This window comes from Anser cygnoides, chromosome 4 (genome assembly GCF_040182565.1).
Source record: "Anser cygnoides isolate HZ-2024a breed goose chromosome 4, Taihu_goose_T2T_genome, whole genome shotgun sequence".
NCBI lineage: Eukaryota > Metazoa > Chordata > Aves > Anseriformes > Anatidae > Anser > Anser cygnoides.
The window spans coordinates 19,201,099-19,228,015 of NC_089876.1; the positions used below are offsets into that span (position 1 = coordinate 19,201,099).

The following is a 26,917-nucleotide window of genomic DNA, read 5'->3' on the forward strand; positions in this document are numbered from 1 at the left end:
ATGTTCCAGTATTATTTTATTACTTTATTATAGATATTGGTGAATAGAGAATAAGTGGTCTATATTCTCCTTGAAAAATACTATCTATCTGTTTCAAATATGCCGTAAATAACCATTTCTTCTCCATTTCTTTTAAGGTATATTGCCACTTGAATTCCTTAACATTTCAATATAATTATCATGACATTTATATAATGCTTCTGTCTATATAAACCTAGTATTAATTACAACTTACCACATCTCAGGGGACATAGCAGGCAAACACAACCGTGAACTGGTACAACTTGCCAAAGTAACAGAACACAAATATTTAGTTCAAAAGTTTATACCTCATGGTGGGCGTATTTCTCAAAATATTTTAAACTGTCTGACTTTAGGTGGAATGATTAAGATTTGTGAAGAGCTTTAATGACACACAGACACACAATTTATAACTAAACGTGTCACATTAAGATGTTTTTCAATTAAAAAATAGAAGGTTTAAAAGCACAAAATCAGAACAAAACAGTTGATTCTTTCCCTGGATATTTGTTCAGACAGATTTGTTGAAATTTTTATCCCTGATTTCAAATGGGAAACATTTTGAAGACAAGAGAAACACTACCTGAGAAAGCAGTTCAATCTAGAGTAGAAGTGAGTAAATTATTTGCAGCAGACAATTTATTACAAGAACGTAAAAGGTAGAGTAGAGGTCTTTTCCTCTCAGAAAAGGCAACTGCTGTTGGGTGTTTTTTTTTCCAGTTTCAGGATATTATTCATCAAATCCTCATTGTAGCTGCTACCATGCACCCCCCCAAACTCTCACAACAGTAGTTCTAATATTCACATTTTGTGACTAGTCATCTAAATCAGTAACTTATGCTCATTCAGGCAGGAAACAGCAATATCCAAAACCAGGAAGAAAGGTATCACTAAGACACCGTGATTTTCACTGTCTGCTCCAATACTCTGAATACAGAGGGCAGAGTGAGCTACAGTTTTGTCTCTCAAGCCTGTAGGAGAACTTTACTGACTGGAAAAACTGAGGTATAGCATCATCTCAAAACAAAACCAAAAAAGGAAAAAAAAAAAAGAAAAAAGAAATTTACATCTCCTTATGGCCACAAGGACTTAGTGGTCAAGTTATATTACCCTTCTCCTACGATGTGCTTGTACAGCAAATAACAACTGTGACTGTAGTCCAGGGAGCCATCCCTTCCACAAGCTTTAATCAATCTGAAGTGTAACTGTAGCAATAACAATGTGGGAGCAGGTTCAATTTAAACTAAAGATACAATGAGCTTCACAAGTGAAAGCGCCTTCAGAATGATTAGCAGTCTATTAACTTCCACATATTAACTTCACCTCCTGTATCAATTCATTTGAGCACACTGGAGGGACGGTCCTTTCAATAGCACTGTTTTGATAAGGCAATTTCCAGAGGGCTCTGAAGGATACGGCTCAGATCCCACCAAACAAAGTAACTAGAAAATTTCCTGACATTTGGAACTCATTAATCGTGGTGTCCCAAGTATTACTACATTACGGACAAAGAAAAATGTCTTTGAATGTTCAGCTCACTTTGAACAGCAAATGACATAAAAACCTGCATATAATGTAGTAATTGTATTTAAGAATAATTAACTAAAAATTTTGCAACCTACAGCACTGTCACTCCAGTGATATGGAACCTTTGTTCCAGGAACAGACCCTGAATCTATTGTTTCTTTTATGAATTCAAATCAGTAACTGCACACAGCCACAGAAGCGCGAGTGCCAATAGCACTGTGAGACAGTTCAGAAGTGGATGTCTATAAATTTAAAAACAATGGACTAAAAATGCCAAAACACCCTCAGGTCTGGCTGGCTCTTGAAACTGCTGCATTCATCCCACAAAGCATTCTGCCTTTTCAGTGGATCTCTGACCTGAGTACCCCTATTCAAAAGTAACTATCAAAGAAGAGATGAAATGAATAAAAATGATTTTCCCTCTCCGCTCCATGGACCCATGCTTTCATCACTGCTCTTCCTCAGCATTCCATTTGGTTGCTGAACTACGAAAACGTTCTCAAGAGCTGAGTATTGGCAGGATATGAGGTATTCTACGTTTTCCTTTGCCACAGATGGCTCCTTTGTTCTAGGCAGTTCATGAGATGTGAGAACATCTAAGACTATTATTCCAACCCTGTAATTTCTTCACCAAGTTTCAACACTGTATTTAGTAAAGGCTATCCCAACATTTTTCTATAAATCTTTGAAAACAAATGAAAAGTGGCAAGTAAGCAGAGGAAAAGCAAGACACGTTGAGAGCAGTGAAACATTTCTTGTTGGTTGTGTACCTAGACAGGAATTTAGTCATTGCTACAGAAAATCTCGTTAACGAAGAACATGTGCATAAGCACTCTGTGACCAGACCCAACAGTCACCCACAGGCTGACAGGCCAGGTCAAGATTTTTATGAATGTAGAGCTTTACTTTGGCAGATATTAAGTATATTTGTGTGGTGCAAAGAGCTTGTGTCTGACTTTCTAGGAAGGGAGAATAGGAGAATATCATCTGTTTCCTCTGAGCCTGAATTTCACCCAAGTTTTGTTGTTGTTGTGTTTTTTGTTTTTAGGAATAAATTTTCTGCACTGCAGATTCACAATGCAATACAAACCCCATACTTCAAACAAAAACGTATCCTCCTGTGTTACTACATCTGTATCTTCTACTTTGCAAGTTGTTCTGTGCCTGTATTAGAATCACATATTTCATTCACAGTTTTTTCTTTGTTTCCTTCTTTCCTAGATGTCTTCAAACACTTGTCCAGTCTTTTTAGGAATACGTCTACATCTTGCTTTTTAATTCCAATTGCTGATGCAGCATTGAGGTAAGCACAGGGATAGTCATTTGAATGTGACATAAAGCCTTGAAAAGTGTAGTTATTCACTGTCTGTACAGACCCACAAGGAACAACCCTGAAACAAACAAAATTGTGATTCAGTTAAAGACGCCTTGAATATTTTTATGTGATACTCTATGATGAACGTATACAAATTCCTATACAGTGCAATATCTCCTAACTCTAAACAAATGCCTGTAAGCAGGCTTACAATAGGCATTCTCCAAGTTAGTGCTCAAGCATCGCTATGAGTGACAGTGGCAGCAGATCCTACATTAGGTCAAGTCTGTGGGCATAGGGGTGTGTCCCTTCCCCTCTCCAGTTAAATTACTAAGATCTTCACTACTGGTATTTTGAGCTCCCTAGCATGGGGTGAAAGACATCTCAGAATCACATTCCCTCCTCACAGCGGATACTTTTCACCACTGCTTTTACCTCTTCCTCATATGAAGAACCCCTACCTATTACACCCTATTTCTCAGCACTCAGCATACACCCATTCCCTGATAAACCGAGACCTTAATCCACACCTTTCCTTGTCAAAGGAACAACTCACCTTATGGCTATAGTTAAAACCTACAGAAACAGTTAACACCAATCAATTTTAGTCAGAAGTCAGAATTTATTACATTCTTTGCAATCCATTTAAGAAACTGCATTCAGACAAACTCCACCAGGATTAGCAGATCCTTTCTGTACTGAAGTGCTCAAACCACAGGTTATGCGAAAGCCTGTGTGCTAACAAAGCAGGAAGATGCTATTATTACCACTGCCGTGCACCACGAGCCTAACATTTAAAGTCTGTCAAAATGCCAGGTCTAACTGTATATTTACTGCAAAGGAATCACTTGCTTATACAAGAAAAGGAAAAAAGGGGAGCCTTTGTATCACACAAAGAACTGGAGAGCTTTAACTTTTCAAATACGGAGCTTCTTGAATCATTTCAGCCAAAGATGACTGAAATTTCCGGACAAGCCAAGGTTAGGACAGGCAAATTAAAAAGAGCATCTAACTACAGTACACATAGATTTACTGTCATTCATCTGTGCAGGAAGTGGAATAATCCAAGCTAATGAAGCATACCTTCTGATGTGGAAACAATCAACTCTGCTACAGAAAATGACATTAAGTCTACAGCAGAAGCTAGCATGGCAGCAGTAATATTCAGATTAAAGAATTCTGCCAAAACAAATTCTAAATCATTCTCTTCTTCTAAAACGTTTAAACCAAAATCATTAAAAATGATTTGGCTTACATTTCCACATACCAGTGTCAATAAGAATAAATTCAGCTCAGAACGGCTCGAGTTGAAGTTGTTTTTTTTTTAAACACAGCTAGTTCTGGAAAGCGGGATTTTCTTCCATATGACAAAAAGCTATGCAGGGTATTAGAAGCTTATTCCCCTGACGTCCAGCACAACCGTATTTGTGCTGCAATAAACAAAACAAAGATCTTCCTTAAGCAGCTTACAACTTAACTGTAAGATCAGACAACAGCTGGAAACTAAATGAAACCAAGGGGTTCTAGGGAATAATGACACTAAATTAAATGGGGATAGATTATCTATTTAGTCTACCAAAGCTAACAAAGAGGGCCTCATTGCTAACTCAGGCAGGTACACACATTATTAGTAGATAACACTGAGGAAAAAGGGTATATTACTCTTGGAACTGTATTGCCACACTGAAATCTGTAATCATGAGGCAACTGGCACAAAACAAATACTATACTTTATATTTTATGAAATCCTAATACAACTCCTCCAAATTTTCAAGTTCATAGCATCCTCACCTTGCTCCAGAAACTTGTCTTGTGAAAAGCATAGATCCGAGCTGGGTAACGGCTACGTCATTATTTTCATCTAGATTCTTCAGTGACATGGCTGAAGTAACAAAAGATCATATTAATTCTACTACAAAGCTTCTCTTTTTCCAAAAACTGCAGGGGATAAGGTGTCTTCCAACAATAAAAATCTGGCCAAATATTTGTGTTCAGATATCAAGGAAGAATAAATATGAATATTATAGTTTCATCATTTTGTTTTCCCACAAGCTGTCATGGATTACTTCTTTGGTTGGACTGTACATAAGGCAGAGATTCTGCACAGGGGGCAACATTACTTGGACGTTCAGCAGAATTTTTGGTTAGATCAAATATCTTGAGTAGGAATTGCATAATTTCTTTTACAGCACTGTAAGATGAAGTGAGAAGTAATTACACCCTAATTTATTTTAAAATCTACTTATTTATAAAGTATTACTACATGCTAACATCTTCTGCCTGCCTTGATTACAATAAATGAGTATGTTGGACAGGAGCAATTTTGTAAAAAGTAAAGGGCCTGAGTCACTGCTTTACTGCTCTGCTTTTATAGATGGTTACCTTATTGGGTTCAATGGTTTCATCCTGGCTTAAGAACAATTTAATGGAGTGTAGAGAACAATGACTAATGTATAGGAAATGTATATGAAACTGCATTACAAATGCACAGGATATTAGAATTTCTTTTGAAATATAACAAACAAGTTACCTAAGGATATGGGATTATGTGGTGTGTCTAACAGTCTCTCATTGTGGGTATCTGCCAACTTCTTCAGCCCACTTGAAAGATAGGAAAACATCTCCTGGAAAAAAAAAAAAGATGCAATATTTTTGTTATTAGCTATCAAACAGAAAATGGTACCTATTTCACAAAACTGGTAAATCTCCATTACATCCTTTTTATGCACACCGAAGAAGTTGTCCAGACAAATCTCTGAAATCCCTCTATAAATGAAAAGCTCCATTTCCTTAACCCTGGTCTTCCCCTCAAGATGATGGAAAGCTCTCTATCTAGACTAATATCCGTGTTTGGGATGTCAGCCATTCTCTCTGTGGATCTGAAGCCTAGGGAAGTAAAATCTTTAAGAGATTACTGCTATACAGCAGGTCCTCCTCCACGCTAGTATCCTCTTGAAGGAGTAGACCCTTCCCCACTCCTGCAAGAGCTTCCCCTCACCCTGGCCCCACGAGCCAGAGAATGAACTGTTACCATCACAGATAGCCACGTTGTGAGATATTGTTCCTTACATTATCTTCTATTAACACATTCCAGGCTAAAACCAGCACATTTTGTTACTATTGTTATTATACAATCACAACTCCCAAAGGTTCACAGACTTTCTGTATGCAAAAAGCAATACGGTCTCTTAAGGAGAAGGCTGTGACTACATGTTTGAATGTATTTTGTTTCATACAACATATATTCTGAATACTCAGCTCTATTGCGTAGCCAGTCCTTTTCAAGCCTACTAAAAAAAATGGAAATGAATTCCTGATATTGCTTACTTGGATTCCACCCTTATTGTGAAAGTATCATAAAACTGAGATTCACAGATGTTTTGGCTAAGATACAAGTCCCATTGCACATTAAAGTATGCTTCTCTTCCTTCATCCCTGTTTTATTTCTATAATAATCTACAATAACTGCTCGTGGTCTTCCTCAGTTTATTATCTTCCCCCTCACATATCAGCTCAAAACACGACACAGTAAGAATTAACACCACTCTTATTGTATTTGGCTTCTCTTCTGTTCTTTTTAATGCTTTGTTTCTCATAAATAATAACAAAAACATGCAGATACTGGGTAGTCGTTAAAAGATACTAAACATCAGATTTCTTTTTCTGGCCAGAAGGACTCTGCCTCTCAGCTACTTCCATGTGACTGCCTGTTGCAGCATCCACATCAATATCTGGACCTGACAAGTGATTTTTCATTCTTCATATAGAGTTGTCTCTTCTGTTTGCAGACCAGTATCCTGTTCTGACCTGCACACTCTGACAGGTATAGATTATAGCTTGTGATCAAAATTATGCTCTTGAACAGAACCTCCCACAGCTCTTATGAAACCTAGTGAGTTTTGTAGTAGCTAAGTTAGAAGATTACAGATGTTTTTCTTAAGCCACTGCAGTGAAACCAGTCTCACTTCATGAGTGATCAAATGAACGCCGCTCCTGACTTGCGCTTCCTAATACCATGGAATGAATTCTGCCAGGGAGAAAAAGCACTATGTTACTATCTAAAGAAATCAGGCTGCAGATTCACTATCAACCAGACCATAAAACTTATGCAATACTTTGAACAACAACAGAAAACTATGGGAGACATCTATGGTATTCCAGAACTTGAAATCTGTGAAGAATCATTCCACTGATATTTTTAGAGGTATTTTGAAATCAAGTGATTTTGGGGCTTCGATTCTTCAGAGCTTATTTACAGTTCACTCGCAGAAGTTGAAAAACATTTACTCAAACATTCAAACACTTTTCCATTCCTTCTAGTCCCTCACTGAATATAAACACATTGTTCATTTGTTATTTGCTTTCCACAATGAGCATCATTAATATGTTTAGCCATTACATCAGGATGTTTTGGAATACAATTCATAAACTAATTTGTGCTCCCTCTGCTGGCTATTTATTTCTACAACCGAAGCAGAGTTTTACAGAACTATACATTAATTGTGCCTACTATGGAGATATTATCGATGAAAATAGTACAGAGAAAAGCCTATTCTGGAAAAGGAAGAATTTCCCAAGCAATTCATTTGTCTTTGTCATACCTAGGGAATTCTCTACAGCATCTCTTATAGTATTTATTAATAAAAGGACTTCAAGTTGTTATAAACAGTTACCCACTGTACTAAATTATATTAAGTACCTACGTTACTAGATCAGCCTTCACATACGCAGAAATTTGGCAGAACCAGTAAAAATGCGAAGATGGGGAAAAAAATATCCAAATATGCATTTTTATCAGTTTGACTGAAGCTATCTGAACAAAAATTCAAAACTTCTTATTTTTATGACCTCTTGATATTTTATAGTTTCAGAATTTAAAAGGTTTGTTGTAAAATAGATTAATGGCCTCTCCAAAAAAAAAGAAAAATGAAATATTTTGTGAGGTCTAATCTATAACCAACCCCTATTACAAAATATTTCTATTATGTGGAAAATTTATAAGCACCCTAAGCAATTATACACAAACGAGCTCTTACATAATTGAATTTCCATGGTAGGCATTCAAGTTTTCTCCAGTGAAGCTAACTATTATGCTGAAGTTGCACTGAGCAACCCAAGCACTAAATATCAATTATGTTTCGTTATTTAATTCTCTTTCCCCTTAAAAACTTAAAACTTTACAACCTCTTTGCTCTACATACAGACTGACTCTCACATCATGGAACCACAGAACGGTTTGGGTCGGGACCTTTAAGACTACCTGGTTCCAGCCCCCTTTAAAACCATTCCCCCTTGTGTCACACCATTTCACCCATATAAAATGAGGCTGCAATGCTGAGCATGGAGGCCTGTTAGTAGCAGCCCCAAAAAGCCCCTTTTAAAGGCTTCTTTTCTTGAAATGCAACCAAAAACACAACAGAAACTCATACGTATGTGCAACACCTACATATACCACACAGTCTCATTTATAGATTCTCTTGCGTTGCAAGAGAAAAAAATAATTTTGTTCTGAATTCATAAAACAGTGGAAACTTTAAAAAATACAAAACCTATTAAAGGACTTTGAAAGCTTGGTATCACATAAAGCAGACTGGAAGACAAATTGCTGGACAGCAGCTCTGCAAAAAGGGATCTGGGGGTGCTGGCCAATAGTCAAACAGGCAAGCAGCATTTTGGGGTGCATTAAACACAGCATACATAGCCAGCTGGTCAAAAGAGGTGGCTCTCCCACTGTATTTAGCACTGGTGCAGTCTCACCCTGAGTACTGTGTACAGTTTGGGGCTCCACAACATAAGAAGGATGCCTGAAAGGGTTGGCAGGCACGTCCTGTGACAAGAGGCTGGGGACACTTGGGTTGTCAGGTCTGGAGAACAGGAGGCTGAGAGGCGACCTCACTGCTCTGCACAACTCCCTGAGGAGGGGAAGTAGAGAGTGAGGTGTGGGTCTCTGCTCCCTGGGAACCGATGACAGGACGTGTGGGAACGGCACAAAGCTGTGCCTGGGGAGGTCAGACTGGGCATTAGGGAAAACTTCCTTACCATGAGGGTGGTCAAACACTGTAACGGGCTTCCTAGAGAGGTGGCTGATGCCCCATGCCTGCCAGTGTTCAAGAGGCCTTTGGATAATGCCCTCATTAATATGCTTTAACTTTTGGTCAGCCCTGAAGTGGTCAGGCAGGTGGACTGGGTGATCTTTGAAGGTCTCTTCCAGCTGAACTGTTCTATTCTAATCTAACAGCAACAGCTCAGTGAGTCTTGCCAACCTGGTATGAAAACACTAAACTCCATACTTATTTATTTGTTTTTTTTTTTTAATTCAGCAAATCTTCTTGTCAGCACTTACAAGGCCAAGAGATGTGGCTCCTTGAGGGCCATACCTCTCTCACTTGGTCTGAGTATGCACAGCGCTTCGAAGCTTCCATCCATACTTGGCACTTGCTTAACTACACACCACCGTTTAACGTAATGACTACACCCAGTTAAACCATCTCGCCTCCATCCAGACCACAACCTGAATAAGGTTCTATATATTTCACAGGGTGAAAGTTCTGCAATACTCCCACAGGTTTGACAAACTACAGTGTAGCAAACTGACTCAACCAAAAAAAAAAAAAAAAGGTAATGAATGTCTTTCTTCTTGCAAGAATATTTGAAGTTTTACATTTTTAATACGCAGCATTAAATCTTTTCTCTTAAATTCAATCTTAAGTAGAGCAGCAATATAAACTCGTACTGAACAGTACAAATAATTTATTCCTATCAGAACAAACCACATTTTCTTGCATCAACAATAAAACATGAAATGTAAAACCAGTATTTTACTGAATTGTAAAAATCAAACAATTTCCTCCCACTCAGTGTGGTTTTAAATATTTTAGATGCACACTCCATAAGGACATAAGAACGGCTCCAGTTAATCACTCTAGAAAGTATACAGACAGATGAACACAGACATAAAAAGCTCCATCACACCCCAAGTAACACAGAAATATGTTTAAGACAATCAGAATTATCTTGATCATTAGCTTGTTAAGGGAAGACTGCTGTAAGACGTAACCGCTGAAGAGAAGGTGAAGCTATTACCTTTTCAGTAAGAATAGCACACTAACTAGTTAATTGGATTAAATGGATCGCTTACGTACACATTGGAAAATAGTTAAAAGGTATTAAGCCTGTTACGGAACGCAGGTCCCTCGCTGTCTGCCAGGTCTGACATGACGATCAGTGCAAGCCCACTGTTTGTGGTACCACGCAGTGCAGCCCCTCTAACTGCTACGTGTGGCCTGGTTCAGACAAATGCATGCATGCAGACAGAGTTTTAAGACCCGGCAATACAGAATATGAGACACAACGTGACTGGTGCTGAGGAAATCAAAGCAGTCAATTCATAAGCATAACCTTCACATAGTAACATGAGTTAAGCAACAACATTAACAAATTTGACCATGGATCTGTTGTTATTGTCCGCATTACAAAAGGACCTAGAATCCCTTACTGAAATTTAAAAAACACTGTTCTAAACTCTACATAAACATATAAAAAGTAATAATGAGAATCCTGTATAAGCAAGAAAAAGACTGCTGGGAGTTTTTTTCCATCCTTTCTCTAGCAACATCAAGGCTAAATATGACTGCAGAGCACATTCCTTATTACGTTGTCATAAGTGGTCATGTTTATTCAGACACTTGGATGGCATGCATGTGCTACTTACTGCCTTGCTCTCCTGTCCTCTGATTCATTGCACCATTTTATTCCCTCATATCAGAAGACAAATTTCATACTCTTGGACAATCTCATACTCCATGAATGATAGCCTGTCAGAAAATACCATGCCATGTACATACCTGGCCCTGAGGCTGGTGTCACTGGTAGAATTTTGGATGTTTTTGATCGTGGGATGGTCTACACGACACCAGGCCTGACAGGATGGCCCTTTCTCAAAGTAGGAAAAGAATTTGTCTCAGGAATTAGCAGGGCTGATTGAAAGAGCTTTAAATTTCAAATCTTTGAAGGGGGAAAGGGGTAAAACCAGGCTCGCATGGGATGGCATGCCAATGTTTGAGGGGCTGGGTGCCAGCAAGGCCCTTCAATCTGCTCCAAGATGAGCTGGATACGCTGGGGCACACTGAAATATTTCTACCCTAAGTGTGAGTGGTAAGCAAGAGGAGCTAGAAGCTTTGTCACAATCCCAGCGCTACAACGTCATGGGTGTAAGCAAAACCTGGTGGGAAGAGTGCTGTGACTGGCGCGTTATGATGGACGGGTACAGGCCTGTCAGGAGGGACAGGCAGGGCAGGCGAGGGGTGGTGGTGGCCCCAGATATGAGGGGAGGCTGGGCTGTATAGAGCTTGCAGGGGGTGACGACACAGTTGAGAGCTTCTGGATCCTAAAGGATTCAGGGACAAGCAAATAAAACAGATGCCATTGTGGGAGGCTACCACAGGCCACCCAGACAGGTTGAGGACACTGATGAATTATTCTACATGGAATTAACCTCTAGATCATCCACTCTCATCCTTATGGGTGACTTCAACGCCCCAGATGTTACCTGGGAATACCATATAGCTGACAGGAACAGGTCCTGGAACTTCCACACATGTTGAAGATAACTTCCTGGTACAAGTAGTAAGGGAGCTGACCAGGAAAGGTGACCTCCTAAACTTGCTGTTTGTAAACAGAGAGGGTCTCGTGGCTGAAGTGGCAATTGGTGGCTGTCTTGGCTGTAGTAACGATGAAGCGGTCAAGTTTAAACTCTGACAATAGGAGAAAAACTGCCAGCAAAACTCTGACCCTTGATATGGGAAGGGCAGACTTCAGGCTGCTCAGGGAACTAGTTATTAAGGACTCCTGGGAATATGCTTTTGAAGGTATTAGGGTCCATCAGTGCTGACCACTTTTTAAGAGCCCCCTCTTAAGAGTGCAAGGACAGGCAATTCCAAGGTGTCAGGAGTCAAGCAAGCAGAGCAGAAGGCCAGGCTGGCAGAGCAGGAATTTTCTTCTTGAGCTTAGGCAGAAAACGAAAGCATATGACCACTGGAAACATGGTCAAGCAACATGAGAGGACTACAGAGATGTCGTTCACCATCGTAAAAGGAAAATCTGTGTGGCCAAAGCTCAATTAGAGTTGAAGCTGGCCAGTACTGTGGGGACAACAAAAAGGGCTTTTTAAAGTACACTAACAGCAAAAGGAGGACCAGAGATAACATCGGTCCATCACGTGATGAGGACGGCAACAAACAGCGACATGGATAAAGCAGAGATGTCTAATGCCTTTGCCTCTAACACTGATGATGGACCCTGGGGCCCCCCAAGCCCTGAGTTGGGGTACCATAACTGGGGGAACAATAAAATCCCTGCTGACTGAATTTGTTCAGGATTTGCTGCTCCAGCTGAATGCATGCAAGTCTGTAGGGCCTGAGAGGATTCATCACAGGGTACTGAAAGAGCTGCCTGATGTTACTGCAAGACCTCTCTCAATTATTTTTCAATGGTCTTAGGAATCTGGAGAGACTGGAAGCTGGCAAATGTTGTTCCAATTTTCAGGAAGGGCAAGAAAGAAGACCCTTGTAATTACAGGCCTGTCAGTCTCACTTCAGTGCCTGGTAAAATTACGGAGAAAATTATCATGGGAGTTACTGAAAAACACTTGAAAGACAACACAGTCATTGGTCATAGCCAACAAGGATTCACAAGAGGAAAGTCCTGTTTAACTAACTTAATTTCATCTTATGACAAGGTTATCCATCTAGTTGTCCAAGGGAAGCCAGTAGATGTGATCTTTCGGGATTTCAGCAAAACTTTCAGTACTTCTTGTCACAGTATCCGTCTGGACAAAATGCCCAGCACACAGCTAGAGAAGCACAAAATACAGTGTGTGAACAACTGGATGATGGGTTGGGCTCAAAGGGTTATAGTAAATGGGGTTACATCAGGCTGGAGGCCAGTCCCTAGGGGGGTCCCCCATGGCTCAATTTTAGGGCCAGTTCTGTTCAGTGCTTTTATAAATGATCTGGATGCAGGACTCGAATGCATGCTAAGTTTGCATATTATACTAAATTAGAAGGAGCTGCTGACTCTCCTAAGGGTAGTGAGGCCTTGCCAAGAGATCTTGACAGTCTAGAAAGCTGCAATTGAATGAAGTTAAACAAGAACAAGTGCTGGATTCTGCACCCGGGATGGGGCAGTCCTGAATATATGTACTGACTGGGGAATGAGAGGCTGGAGAGCAGCCCTGCGGAAATGCATCTGGGGATTCTGGTTGATGGGAAGTTGAATGTGAGCCAGCAGTGTGCCCTGGCAGCCAGAAGGGCCAGCAGTACTCTGGGGTGCAGCAGGCAAGGCATTGCTAGCTGGTTGAGGGAAGGGATTGTCCCACTCCGCTCTGCGCTGGTGTGGCCTCACCTCAAGCACTGTGTGCAGTTTGGGGCACCACAGTATAAGAAGGACATAAAACCATTGGAGAGTGTCCAAAGGAGGGCTACAAAGATGGTGAAGGGGCTAGACGGCAAAGTGTATGAGGAATGGCTGAGATCCCTTGGTTTGTTCAGCCTAGGGAAGAGGAGGCTGAGGAGAGGCCTCACGGCGGCCTGCAGCTCCCTCACGAGGGGAGCGGAGGGGCAGGCGCTGAGCTCTGCTCTCTGGGGGCAGCGACAGGACCCGAGGGAACAGCATGGAGCTGGGACAGGGGAGGGTCAGGCTGGGTGTTAGGGAAAGGTTCTGCACCCAGAGGGTGGTTGGGCACTGGGACAGGCTCCCCAGGGCACTGGTCACAGCACCGAGCCTACGGAGTACAAGAAGTATTTGGACAGTGCTCTCAGACACATGGTCTGATTTTGGGGTGGTCCGGTGTGGAACCAGGAGCTGGACTTGATGATCCTTGTGGATCCCTTCTAATTCCGGAGATTCTATGATTCTATGACTGTTCCTTTCCCTTGGTTGTATGAAATTAATCTCTTCTCAGTAATATTTTGATCTCTCTGGCTTGAGCTCAAATAACTTGAAATAACACTCATGAATAAGTATAAAAAGAGAAAGAAAAAGAAATATCGGAAGTTTTTTATAGCTGACTTTGTGTGAGTAGGTGTAGCTGCACCAATATAGAAAGGAGTACTCAATGTCAAGCTATAAATAGTTCCTGCTGAGAGCCTAATAGCTCTGCCTCTGCCTTCACAGAGCACAGGCAATAAACTATCACTATTACATTTTTACAATTCAGGAACAAACACATTTAAGCAAAAAAGGTTTCTATTCCTACAGCAAATCCAATAAAAGAAACATATTTATGCCATATATAAGGCTATGTTTATAGAGTGTACTCACACTTGATATAAAAAAGACCTGAAGTTGTAAAAATGTAATGCTTTATTCACTTTAGAATCCTACTTCCAAGAAAACGATATAATTTAAAATATACAGCTATTCATTAAGACAATTTACTTATGAAAGAATTATTATTTATGACTTGAACAATATTTATATTGCCCATTATGTTATCTGCCGACAGTGTAAATCTAAACATCAAAGTCAGTACTGCAGAAGACAAGATAAATTCACTTGAAACTCTTTCGGAGGTGGGAGTAAAAGGGGTGAAATATAAAATTCGTTTTTAATGAAGACACAAATCATAGACAGCAATACGCACAGCAGTCCAGAATAAAACAACGTTAGAAATTGTATTCCAACAGTGGCAAAAACGTGACTGCTTTCAGTGTTTCACAAGCCGTGTTTTCACTTTGGTGGTACAGATCACTCCATACCCTAAGTCAACTAAGTTGTTTTTTTTTTTGTTTGTTTGTTTTTTCTATATCCTAGCTATTCCTAGGGATCTCAATTCCAGTACAGAGTATCTGCATGCCTGTACAAACAGCTAGAAAAAAGTCATAGCATCTAGCACTACTGCTCTGCTCTGATATCAGAGGCAAGAGCAAGCTGTCAGCAGGAAATAATTGGAACATATTTCATAAACAAAATAATGGAGCATATCATGCATGATTTAAAACTATTAACTTACAGTATGTAATCCACAGTATTTCCTTGTCTAAAACCCTTTACAAAAATATTTCTCTATGTTAATGCACACAGATAGCAAGATCAGGCCTTTAATACATCCAGAATTAAGGGCAACTTGATATGTACAGGTTCTAACTTTAAACCACAGGAATATCTGTGCAATGCAGTTATATCCAACTTAAAACACACAGTCTGGGAGAGGCACAGAAGAAACCTAGCTCTGTATCTAGATAAATACCTTAAATTACAGTCTTTTAATCTTTTTGTGGCCATGCACAGTATTTATTATTTTTAACTTATTGGAAGCTGTGACTCTCTAGAGAACGCTGTACAAAAGCATTTAATTAAACACTACCATAGCACAAAACCACGATATGGCCGAATGAAGATGAGCAGAAACCCCTGGGTTAGCTCTGCGTGTCCAGTCTCATGCTTTGGTCCTGGAAGCATTGTGATCATAACAGTACAGCACTTCTCAGATTCTACTGGGCAAAATCCTACTGTATTAGTCATACTCTGTAACAACAAATATGAATACTGCACGAGATAGATAGTACAGGACCTCAGTTTAACTCTCTGGTTTGGAATACAACAAGGAAATCAGGCTTATTCACAACACCATTTGGCCATGAAGTAATTATATTGTATTGTCTTTCCAGATTAAGAACTGTGTGATCTGAAGAAATTCAACAGCTTTCTGTATAGAAACAGGATTTACTACGCAAAGCAGTTTTGCAACGAGACTTTTAACCGCTGACTTCAAGAAAATTCTGATTCCCAAAAAGCTTACCTTTCTCTCTTTCAGTAACTGTTTGTAGCCACTGGCACCTAGAGACAGAAGTGTAATGAGGACATCTAAAGAAGGAGATGCAGAAGCTCTTCCTGGAAAAAACAGACAAACAGAAACCCAATATACAGATTAAATTTACCAAAAAAAAAAAAAAAAGAAGAAGAAGTGAAAGACAGCTGATAATCGAGTTTTCTGCAGTTACTTTGTATGGATTAAATCAGTCTGCGAACTACTTACCTGGATACATTTTGCTGATCTCCTGAATGAAGGACGCATCGAAGCCAGCAATGATAGCACCACCTACTGGAACCATAAAATTTTTGTCCAAGCTCTGAACGAAAGCATCTATTCTGCCTACTCGAGCACCCTTTATCAAAAGGAACAACAACAACAACAAATGCATAGCATACATTAGAAGAGACTTATGATAGCATCATTATTAAACATAATTCAGCAATGTAACTGAAACAAACGTAATTCCTAAAACTCTCTGATACTGTATTTGTGATGAACAGTTAAAAATCGCAGTATTACCTTTTCTTAGTGTTGCTCATCATTATTCATTGTCTGCTTACATAGTGCCTTAAAAATTCTTATTTTGCTGCAATTTGAAATATTGGTTTAGTTCCTGCAAGTCTATAAAATGTAGCTCGTTTTCAGTAACTACCAAAGAAATCCTTGCAATTTAATGGAAATTATGCAGTTAAAACTGTACAAATCAAAAAGCCGCACAGATTCAGACAGTAAAGGGCTACAGGTTAATGCTTCATTAGAAAAGAAACATTTTTCCTTGAGATATATAAATATAGCAAAGTATATATAAATAATAATATATATAAATAAATCTGCATCAGAACAAGAGGACTGTGACGCTCTCTCATGGAAAGGGAGCTGGGGGGTTCTGGTTGATGGAAAGTTGAATGCGAGCCAGCAGGGTGCCCTGGCAGCCAAAAGGGCCAACCATACCCTGGGGTGCAACAGGCACAGCGTTGCTAGCCGTGGGGGCACCACAGTATAAGGTCATAAAACCATTGGAGAGTGTCCAAAGGAGGGCTACAAAGAGTTCAAGAAGTGTTTGGACAATGCTCTCAGACACATGGTCTGGTTTTTGGGTGGTTGTGTGTGGAGGCCAGGAGTTGGACTCTATTATCCTTGTGGGTCCCTCATAACTCGGGATATTCTATTGATTCTATATCACGTTGCCTGCAAAATTAAGATCCAATTAACCTCCACACAGTAGATTCCCCCTCTTCCTGGAAAACAAAATGTCCTTATACCTAGCCAATTACACATTCTTAAAGGGAAAAAATAAAAATGGTAGATTCTGCTGTGCGACTTCAGTTTGATTAATCCTGTATAATTGAACTGTACAATTAAGAATTATGCATCATAATATAACCTGAAAAGTATATTCAGGAAGATGTATACATATTAAATAATATGCAAGTAGATACATATTAAAGTACTATTTTTTTTTTTTTTAAAATTGAAAAGTTGAAAAAAATTGAAAATCTCAACAGAACGTGTTACAAGGTTTAATCTACATTCAAGTATGACCTATTATTTTACAGTTAGTTATGTCAGTAAGTTTATGAAATATTTTAAGAAAGATTATTCCATCATAACAGACACTTTTTTATTAAATTAAAAGCACATAATAGAAATAACAAGTATTGTTTTAAGTGCTATTTCCCTCTGCTCCTTGTTCTCAGAAAACTGTTCAACTACCAGACGTGCACAGGATTAGCCTTGGAGCTGTGAAACACGACAAAATTTGCTAGTATTGTTTCTAATTAGAGATTTTCTCATTTTGGTTTAAAAAAATATTTGAAATACACAGTTCCTACCTGCTGGATGAGATGCATACATTTTGAAGATTGAACTCCGTAGGCATTGTTGACTATATGGGGAATGTCATATTTAGCACAAATGACAGCCAGCTCCTCCAGCCTGTGAATATAAAATTGTAATTTAGAGAAATACTGATAACTGTAATTCATGCTATCAATCAGACCTTTAAAAGACTGAAAGGTCTACAAGAGATGAGAAGAACTTTTTTGGTTAGTGCCTCATGGTAGTAGCTGTCACCTTAAGCAGCAAAGGTTAAGGAGAACCTGTTAGCTTTTATACATACTACAAATTGTTGACCCAGGCTGAAATTTTTCATGCTTCACTGGAAGTTTTGTCTAGCACACAGTAAATAGATCCCAAATCATTCTGTTTCAGATATTAACATCTTTTTCATGCTACTTTAACAATAACTAACAGAACTTCAGCTATTTACGCACTTTTCTTTTAATATTCAACCTGAAAACGGCCTTATGGAAACTTCAGGGTGTGTCTTGGGAATTGAGAACTGAGAGCTTCATAAAAGAGGAAGTCTTTACATGTTTCTGGTTATGTTGTTTTTTTTTTTGTGTGTAGTTTGTTTGTTTGTTTCAAAGAGCTAGTATTCTAAATGAAACCAGCTAAGCTGATTAACAGAAAAGACATTCTTCAAAGGAATGAATAGCCTTAAAATGACAGCTTTGAATGGATAGCCTTAAAATGTCTGAATGTGGAGATCAACACATTAAACTTTGTTCAACTGTTTACTCAGAAATAAAGAGAAATTTTCATTTGCCTTTAGAAATTCCCCAAATTACATTGAGTTCAGCTTGGATCGATTTCTCAGTGAAACTAGGATTTATGTGGATGCAGAGGTCATTTCCATTAAGGGACTTCAGCTTTGTAAACACACATATGCTTAGTAACCTTTTCAAGGCACTCCAATCATGCTTCATTTTCTTTAATCCCTTGATTTTTAACAAACTTATGAATATCTCCTAAAAAGAAAACCTGTATGTAAAAAATAAGGTAATATACAATAATTTAAAGTGATGATAAAAGGTAATACTGAAAACAACAACAGAAAAATCCAAGCCTTCAATGTATTTTTGACTAGATCTCCTTTTGTACAGCCTCTCTCTGTGATTTACTGACACCCATATAAAATGTGACAGAGTAGGAAAACATTTTCCAAGAGGTGACATTCCTTTGTATTCTATTTTTATTACATTGCCCAGCATTGTTTTGTAATGCAAAACTCAGCCGCAAACCTCAAGCTACATTTTCTAAACTTCAATCCTTAGGAAAACAGCATCATTACAGTCTTATTTCTAAAGAAATAATTTCTAAAGAAATCACCAGTATGTAAATCACAAGTACGACTAGGTAACACCAGCAGTATCGGGTACGTATTCATTTTTTACAGTCAAGATATTCAGCAGGAGCTGCATGTCCAGTAATTTTTCACATTTATCAACATCCTGAATCCTGAACTACATAACATTAACAGGATACTTCAGGAAACATAACACTACACAGGGCAAAGTTTTTGCCCTCCGATCTGCTGATCTAGATCAGACTCATCCCTCGCCTTCCAAAGAGACTCAGAGGAAAATAGTTCCCCCTCTGACAGGCTTCTTTTTAAGTGCAGGTAGAGGATTTCACCAAACTGGAAACATGAGGGTTTACTGCTATGTGCGCTCACCTTTCTCAGCTTGCTGAGCCTTAGAGAAGCAGTAAGCTATATTCTACAAATCCTGAAAATAGAAAAGGCTCTTTACTTTTCCTACAATTGTTCTACTGAATGATTAGATCCATTCTACAATACAGGATGAGAGGGCTATAGCTTGAAAAGAATATGTGATTATGCGTGATTATGCACACAATTAAGCACACCACTTATCTGCTTCCAAGGATTAAACTGAACCATTAAGAGCAGCTAGTCATATCAGAAAAATAAAGCATTAATCTAAGTTAGGCTACTACTCAAGTTCCTAAAAGTCACAAACAGGACTTAAAGAAATATTTTCCAATTTATTCCTTCTTTCTCTCCTTCTAGTGAAAGTTCATTAAGAAAAAAAAAAAAAAAAGCTTTGCTCCTTCTTCTAATACTAATGAAAGTAACAAGATAGAGAGAGGGCTCTGCTAAGTACAAAAATTAACCGAGAAGATAATTTTTTCCTTTTGTTCTCTTTCAAAACACAGTAGTTTTAGAAAAAACTCACAGCAACAGCAGGTAGAAGACTATCAGAGAACTGATGTCTCTCCAACAAAGGGATTTATACAGTAGTGCATTATTCCAATAAAGTTAAATAATACTTCAAGGGAAAGGTATAGGTACACAGGCACAAACGTCTTCCCTGACCTTCTAACAATCCTAAGCCACTAAAAACTATAAAACACTAGTACAACTAAACAAAACCTTAAAAATGTAAACTATTTAAAAACAGACTTATAAAATGGTACCCTCCAGAAATGCTGCATTTTCCTTCCTGTAGGAAGATGGATGTTATGGCCTTCAATAGCTGACAGTATCCTTTAAATAGAAAGTGCGTTCATTTCCTCCTGTATCTGTGGTATATCATAACACAGCGCCACTACCTAATATTTCATCTCTTAGTTGTGGAGAACAAAACAATCGCGTGTCAAAAAGAGAAGGCAGATAAGGAGAAGATTCATTTACCCGAGCTATAAAATAGACCATTCAATTCTGATAGCTCTGATTTAAGCTAGCCAATAAATTTGCGACTCAACTTCAAACAATGTTCATAGTATTCTGACAGAATTATTTGTTTTTAACTTCCTTCTAGCAACTAGGTTAAACCTCTGATAAATACTGTGGTTTTTTTTTAAGGTAGGAAATCAGAAGAAAACATTCCTTTACTCACCATGTTTCAGACTCAATAACGTTTCTTTTCTAAACTTGCAAAAATTCAACTAATTTTCCAGGTAACACAATAACAAAAATGCACTGCAGATGAAAACTAAACATAAGTCTTCTCAACTTCATGACAAACACAAAATAATTAAAGTGAGGCAACTGAGACACTATGTTTAAAAACATGTAGAAAATACACCCTGTTAATATCTTGTACTTGCGTGTAGTACATGCAGGCCCACAAAAATGTACCTGTTCAATTTTAAAACGTTGCAAATTTGCTTCTTAATACTTATTTTCATAAGCAAAAAGAGAAAGTGGGTTTTGCAAGTAACAATGATGCTTAATTTGGTCAAATAACTCAACATACCAAGTACTTTATCCAGAACCATACTCCAACAAGTCACTTTCAGATTGAGAAATTTTTCAAATATTTCAAAACCAATCTACACATCAAAATAATGACTCAAATATGCAATTTCCTACCCCGTAACTGTAGTGTCCACCTCTGCCTCAGCTAGTGCTTGAATTACATATTTTTATAGCAACTACAGAAGTTATGCATATGGACATGTAACATTAGGAAGGAGTGCAATGTATTTTAAGTGGCGATTCTTTTAATGGTGATTTAACGGCTGGAAATCATAAGCAGCAGCAGCAAGCAAGCAGGCAGCAAATGTTCAAACCAAGATATGTTACAGTAGGGCAAATTGTATGTTATACTCCTACAGCACATCTGCCCGACATATTTTCAAGAGTTTTCTTGTACCAGTATATCTTTATTAGTGCTACGGACACCAGCATAATACAGAAAAGAGCAACTCAAACAAAGATTTTAAATGTTGGCTGTAGGGTTTTTTTGTAGTTTTTAATTAATAGCCTAGGAAAATTCATCGTTGACTACAGAAGAGTAGAACAGGCAAGAGCAATATTAAAATTTGGCGTTAGCTGTGGAACTATATTTTCTGGACTATGTTTCTACCTAAGTCTTCTCCTACTACTTCTATGAAATTACAAAGCAAACCACTGCCAAAGTGACATTCATTATACCAAAAGCGACCTCAGTCATATGAGAGAAGGAAGACCTGTATTACTTACTTCCATCATACACTTTTCTGACAGTGGAACATTGTTTGACAACTTGCCGTTACCCTTACCCAAGGGGATTAAAGTATCTGCCCTAGTTGTTGGCAGTAATTAGGCAACATGAGGAAGACAGGCATCCAAAACACACAGCTTTTTCACAACGACAAAAAAGCACTTCTTACGAAGACTACTTACCTATCAGGTACCCTTGGAGCAAAGCAAGACGTCGTTGAATGCACACAAAGAATATTTTCAGCACCGAGAGCCTTGATTTTAGCCTCCACTGCTTCAATATTTGTCCGTAGCTCATCGCCTTCTAGTACATTCTCTATCACCACAGGCTCAAAACCTAACCAAACGAAACAAGACCTGAATGTATATCATCAAATCTCCAACTAAGTGTGGAGTTTTGGTTCTAGTATAAATCAAAAAAAAAAAAAATCTTTCTCCTTTTAACAGATTCTTTTAGGTTTGGATTAAGAACATAGACACGTTAGTACTGAATCCAGTCCCTCTTTCTAATTGTCGCTTTTATCTAGTGAATCTTTTATGCAAAAAATAAACATTTCCTAGGAACTAGGACCAAAATCTATGCCACCACTTGCTCACCGAGCTGGAGAATTATGATATCCCTTACTTGCCCTTTCCTTGATCCCATAAATCTGCCTGTAGGAGGGGACGGAATCAGAACAGGGACAGACTTCTACCCTTAGCTTGCTTATAATCTGGTAAACAAGGAATTCCTTTTGAGAAAAAGATAAGGTTTGAACTAAGTAAGGCACCAAACTCATTTTCTGAGTGAGCACTGACACTGCAAGATTACAAACGAATGGGGCAGCTAACACTTGCCATTTTCCAAAATAAAAAAAATGTGCAAGTCAGACGTCTAGCTTGTCACCTTCTGATCCCAATTCCTAGGGGACATTTGTATTTTGCATAAATCTGAGAGGGATGTGAACCATGAACCGCAGTTTTACAGCATTCTCAGGAAAGCAAATTGGGCATCTATTAAGGAATGAATGGTAATTTCCTTAGTATTGTGCTCTCTACTGACTACTTTATGCATCTTCCTGCCTCAGCATATTCCAACATTTTATAAAGCATTAGGAAAACTCATGCGATTGCATGTTAGAAATCAGGTGTGTAGAAATAAAGCACTTAGCACTGCTATGCATTAGACCTTTTCTAGATCTTACTCCAAGCAAGTGAATTCAGGATCACTCTGAAAGATGAAGTTTTATAATCTGTTAGAAGAACACAATCATGTAATCAGTTGTCCCTCTATTACCTGCAGTTATCATTGATTTAAAGCAAGATTTCTGGTCTATACGTGGCCAAATAATGTATTTTGCCTTTGGTCTCTTGTGCCGCAATGTTAAAAAACACAGAGTTAGACTCATGCCAGTTGCCATAGGAACCACAAAGCAATTGGTCACTGTCCGGACACCTGCACACAAAAAACAGAAGTAAGTCAGAAATTAACATGAAGAACACAGGATGTGTCTACACAAAGATATTTTTAGATTTACACCTACCAGCCAGCTTTATAATATCCAGAACTACTGAATTAGTAAGTTTGTTCAAAAGGCTGGACCCTGCAGCTTTAGGCTGGACTGCAGAGATATCACCCGACCTTCCGATTCCATGGATCAACCTAAACAAAGAAGGTGGAAAACACAGATCAAGATTTTTCATGTTTCAAAGCAGTAATTCTTGCTGACTGAAAAGAACTGTTCGATAAACTACTGCAGAAAATGTATCCAACGTGATACCTGCCACACTGAGTTCCATTATAACAAACTACATACATTAGTATGAAATTGTCCGTTTTTTGTTTTGTTTTGATCCATAGACTGACCATGTTCCAGAATGCAAATAAAAACTTGGAGAAGGCCCAAAATTGCAACACCTTTAGCATCTGGCAGGCTTACTTTTAAATACACCCCAGCAACTTCTCGATGCCTGTTGAACTAGCATTATAAGTACTGATATGACCAGACACAAAAATCCAAAGCAAAAAAAATCAGTTGCCTATAGTGTAACATAGTATAGGCACGGTGGTACTATAGGGTACTATAGGGTACTATACTCCCCTGACAAATTCTTTACCTTCACAGGGCAAAGAAGTAATATATACCGTGACAAAACACCCTCAAAGACATTTAAGTTAATGTATCTCTTTGCCCATCTTTTTCTACACCTTCAATTCATCTACCTCATTGTCCTATTCAATTCATCTGTCATACAATACTGTCTCTCTCTGCATTCTACATGTATAAATAATGTTTATAAACTGTGTTTATAAACCTTAGATATTATTTAGCACCTTTCAGGATTGAAGTATCCTCAAATCATTTATAAAATCTAAACTGACAGAAATAACTTTACCTATGGCTAAAATGCAGCTGTTCAAGTAAGCTACTAACAATACACATTTATTTATGCCTTTAATTCCGTTTTTGTCTTGGGAATGGAGTAAAATGCAGTCTCATGACTGGATGAAACTCAGAACTTCTTGGAGCACAGTTTTACAGTTTAGTGTTTTTTCCCCACTTCAAGCTATGGTTTGAAACGAACAATGGCTTGATAATCAGTTGAAACTTGCACCCAATCCTCACTCAATCAAAATATTTTCTTCCCTTAGTTTCTGCTGCTATGTTCTTAATGGCTTTCTCACACTTTGTTTTCTTTTCTGCACATAATTTACTTCTTTCTAAGGAGCTCTCAAAGTCTGGCCCTTAGAATGCGTCAAGCAGAAAGGACAGACAGCTCCACAACCATCTCCTGCCACCTCTAACCACTACCAAAGTTAGCTGGTAAAACTCACTGCAGAAATAAGTGGCATGGAGGAAAGCCTCTAAACCTTTCTTTGCTATTGCTTACGCTCACGGGTGAAGGTGAGATGCCATGGCTAAGGACAGCCTAGGCTCTCTGTGGCCAGAAGCTGGGCCTGCCTTCTCCAGCATCTTCAGCAAGCAGCTATGTAGATACTCCACTGGTGTGACTCTACCTCCCTCACGACATGTCTTAGACTAGACAGCAGTACAGAAAACAGAAAACCCAAACTGATGTACTAGTGGTTTTCTTCATCAATTTTTCATGGTATGGTAGGGTTTCAGAAAGCCATTAAGCTTCAGTAATTCAAATTCCATATGGTAAAGCTCACAACAATTCTGGTCTCTAATATGCTTTTGTGCTAATATTTCGAGGATAAACATTCCAAAAAGTTTCACTGAGTTTCGTTCATGCTGGACGGAACATCAGCAAAGACATTCACAGTACGGAACACTATGCAAAAAAAAAAGTTTATCTTCAGATATTAATGCAGAGCCACTAGAATTATAGCATTCAAAGCACCTGTCAAGTGTAAGAAGGGCTTCAAGCTATTAACAGATTTTCTAGTCTTTATAAATTTGCTTACTTCATATATAAATTTTAAATAGACTGAGTTTTTATGTGCATATCAACTTATCACATTATAAATATATTAATGAACATTAAAAATACAACTAGCTGTTCACTAGGAACGTTCAATACTTTAGAACTACAACATTCAGTACTTTTGAATAATACACAGAAGAAGAGCTGCACAGCGTTAAAAAGGCAAGTAATGCATGAATTATTTTAAAGCAGGAAGATCTCTCCTTGCATTCAATCAATTCGACAACTCAGGCTTCTATCACTTCAGCATACAGGACATAACCCTGACAAAAGATTTTTGTTACATTCAAGACTTTCCAATGAGTTATTAATGAAAATTTAATACAGAAAGTTGCATCAAGTCAATATTGCATTATACTATTTTTCTCAAATGCTATCTAGGTCTCAGATAACAATTGACAGTAAAATAAGCACTTTGGAAACATTAATAATAAAACAGAATAATTCAAACTGCCAATAAGGTGTACCTATAATGCCTTCGGGCTACAAGTCCTGACGCCACTCTTCCTTCCCTCTCACCCACACCGCAGTTGCCCAGGAAGTTATTGCTATCCATTATGGCAAGCTCATGAAGAAACAGTTCAATGGTGCTTTCATCCCATCCATCTTCAGGACACTTTCCCTTAATAATAATATAAAGATAACTCCTAAACTTGGAAATTAAGAACAAACACATCTTTATGTAATCTGGTTGATTGATGTTACCCTTCTTCTCCATGCTGAACTGTAGTTTGTATTTTGATTCTGCTTTCTGTTTTTTGTTACCTAGTGTTACAAACTTGTATTCAGAGAAATGTTAAATAATGATTTTTCCATATATTCAACACAATTACCGTTAGCATATCCTGATATTAAAATAGTCAGAGTATTTTTCACTTTCAAGTACCCTTTAAGGTACACACACCACCACTGCAGCACATACATGCTAATTGCTCCCTAGACTATGGATTATTTGATGTATACTCCACACACAGGCTTAACACTGCAGAAGTTCAGCAGGGCAAACTGGGTGAAAACGAGATAATTGGGATAATAGTAACAAAAATACTAATTATAAGCGGAATATAGTTTCAGCTGTAACTCATCTTCCTATCCACGTAGTTTCCTTTCCAGTTATTACCCTAATACTTCAAGACTTAACTACCTTCTGAAAGTAATTTGTATAGGGCTGGAAGCAGATACAGAGTTTTGTGTGCTCCTCTCGGTGTTAGAACCGCAGTCATCTTGGTGAAGTACAGAGAAGACCCTCAAAGGAAAGGCACTGTAAACTTGTAAAGCATTCCTATTGCAAATCAAAGTTTAGTGGTTTTTGTTGTTGTTTTGTTTTTGCTTTCGGTAACAAAGCTAATTCAATCGTATTTTTAGGTTAAACGTGTTGTATGAAAGCGAAGTCTGTCATGGTGGATGATGTGACTAATGAAAACGTTTGAAACATTCAAGAAACCATCGACAATGGCTCCGGAGACAAAGAAACACATCCCTCCGGCACCTCACGAGAGGGATTTAATTTCGTTATCAACGCATTTCGAAACAATCTGGCTGCCTGCCACCTTCCCTCAGCCCCGCGCGCCCTGAGGCCCTGAGGCAGCCCTGAGGCAGCCCTGAGGCAGCCCTTCGCCCCCACCCCCGCCGGGCGGCCCGGGCCGGCCCGTGGCAGCAGGTCCGGGCACGCCGCTCTCCCGGGACCTCCCTGCCCGAGATCCCGGCCCCAGCTCGGAGCCCCCCGGGCTCAGCCGGAGCCGGGGCCGGGCCGGGGGGCGGCACTGCGGTTACCTGCTCCAGCAGGGCCCGCAGGAGCAGCTCATGGCCGCGGCGGCCCTGCGCCCCCTGGCGCACGTAGGCCGCCGCCACCAGGCGCTCGCTGGAGCCGAAGTTCTCCGCGTTCATGGCCGGGGGGCGAAGCCCGGCTCCCCCTCAGCGGAGCGGTGCGGAGCGGGTTCGCCTCCACCGCCGCTCTTAGCGCGGCCGGCCGCTGCCCGCCCCGCGGAGCCGCATGCGCCGCCTGGCTGCTCCGGCGGCCCTC

General features: G+C 39.2%; 1 protein-coding gene across 1 annotated transcript; it reads right to left on the reverse strand.

Annotated features, from left to right (window-relative positions):
- On the reverse strand, positions 1-26,900 carry SEPSECS (Sep (O-phosphoserine) tRNA:Sec (selenocysteine) tRNA synthase). The gene is made up of 11 exons (XM_048046833.2): positions 26,668-26,900; positions 25,362-25,516; positions 22,989-23,107; positions 22,742-22,900; positions 21,649-21,802; positions 17,510-17,612; positions 15,900-16,029; positions 15,663-15,754; positions 5,394-5,487; positions 4,655-4,745; positions 1-2,939 (listed from the first exon to the last, which is right to left on the reverse strand). The coding sequence occupies exons 1-11, from the start codon at positions 26,779-26,781 to the stop codon at positions 2,690-2,692; spliced, it is 1,461 nt and encodes a 486-aa protein (XP_047902790.1). The 5' UTR covers positions 26,782-26,900; the 3' UTR covers positions 1-2,689.
- Positions 26,901-26,917: the final 17 nt, after the last annotated feature.

What these genes read in the sequence shown, in the direction of transcription:
- SEPSECS (XM_048046833.2), bottom strand. Translation starts at nt 26,781, where the DNA reads ATGAACGCGGAGAACTTCGGCTCCAGCGAGCGCCTGGTGGCGGCGGCC. An exon ending in TGCGGGCCCTGCTGGAGCAG is followed by an intron (nt 25,517 to 26,667) that starts GTAACCGCAGTG and finishes ATTATTATTAAG; the next exon opens with GGAAAGTGTCCTGAAGATGG. An exon ending in GGATATTATAAAGCTGGCTG is followed by an intron (nt 22,901 to 22,988) that starts GTAGGTGTAAAT and finishes TTTTGTGTGCAG; the next exon opens with GTGTCCGGACAGTGACCAAT.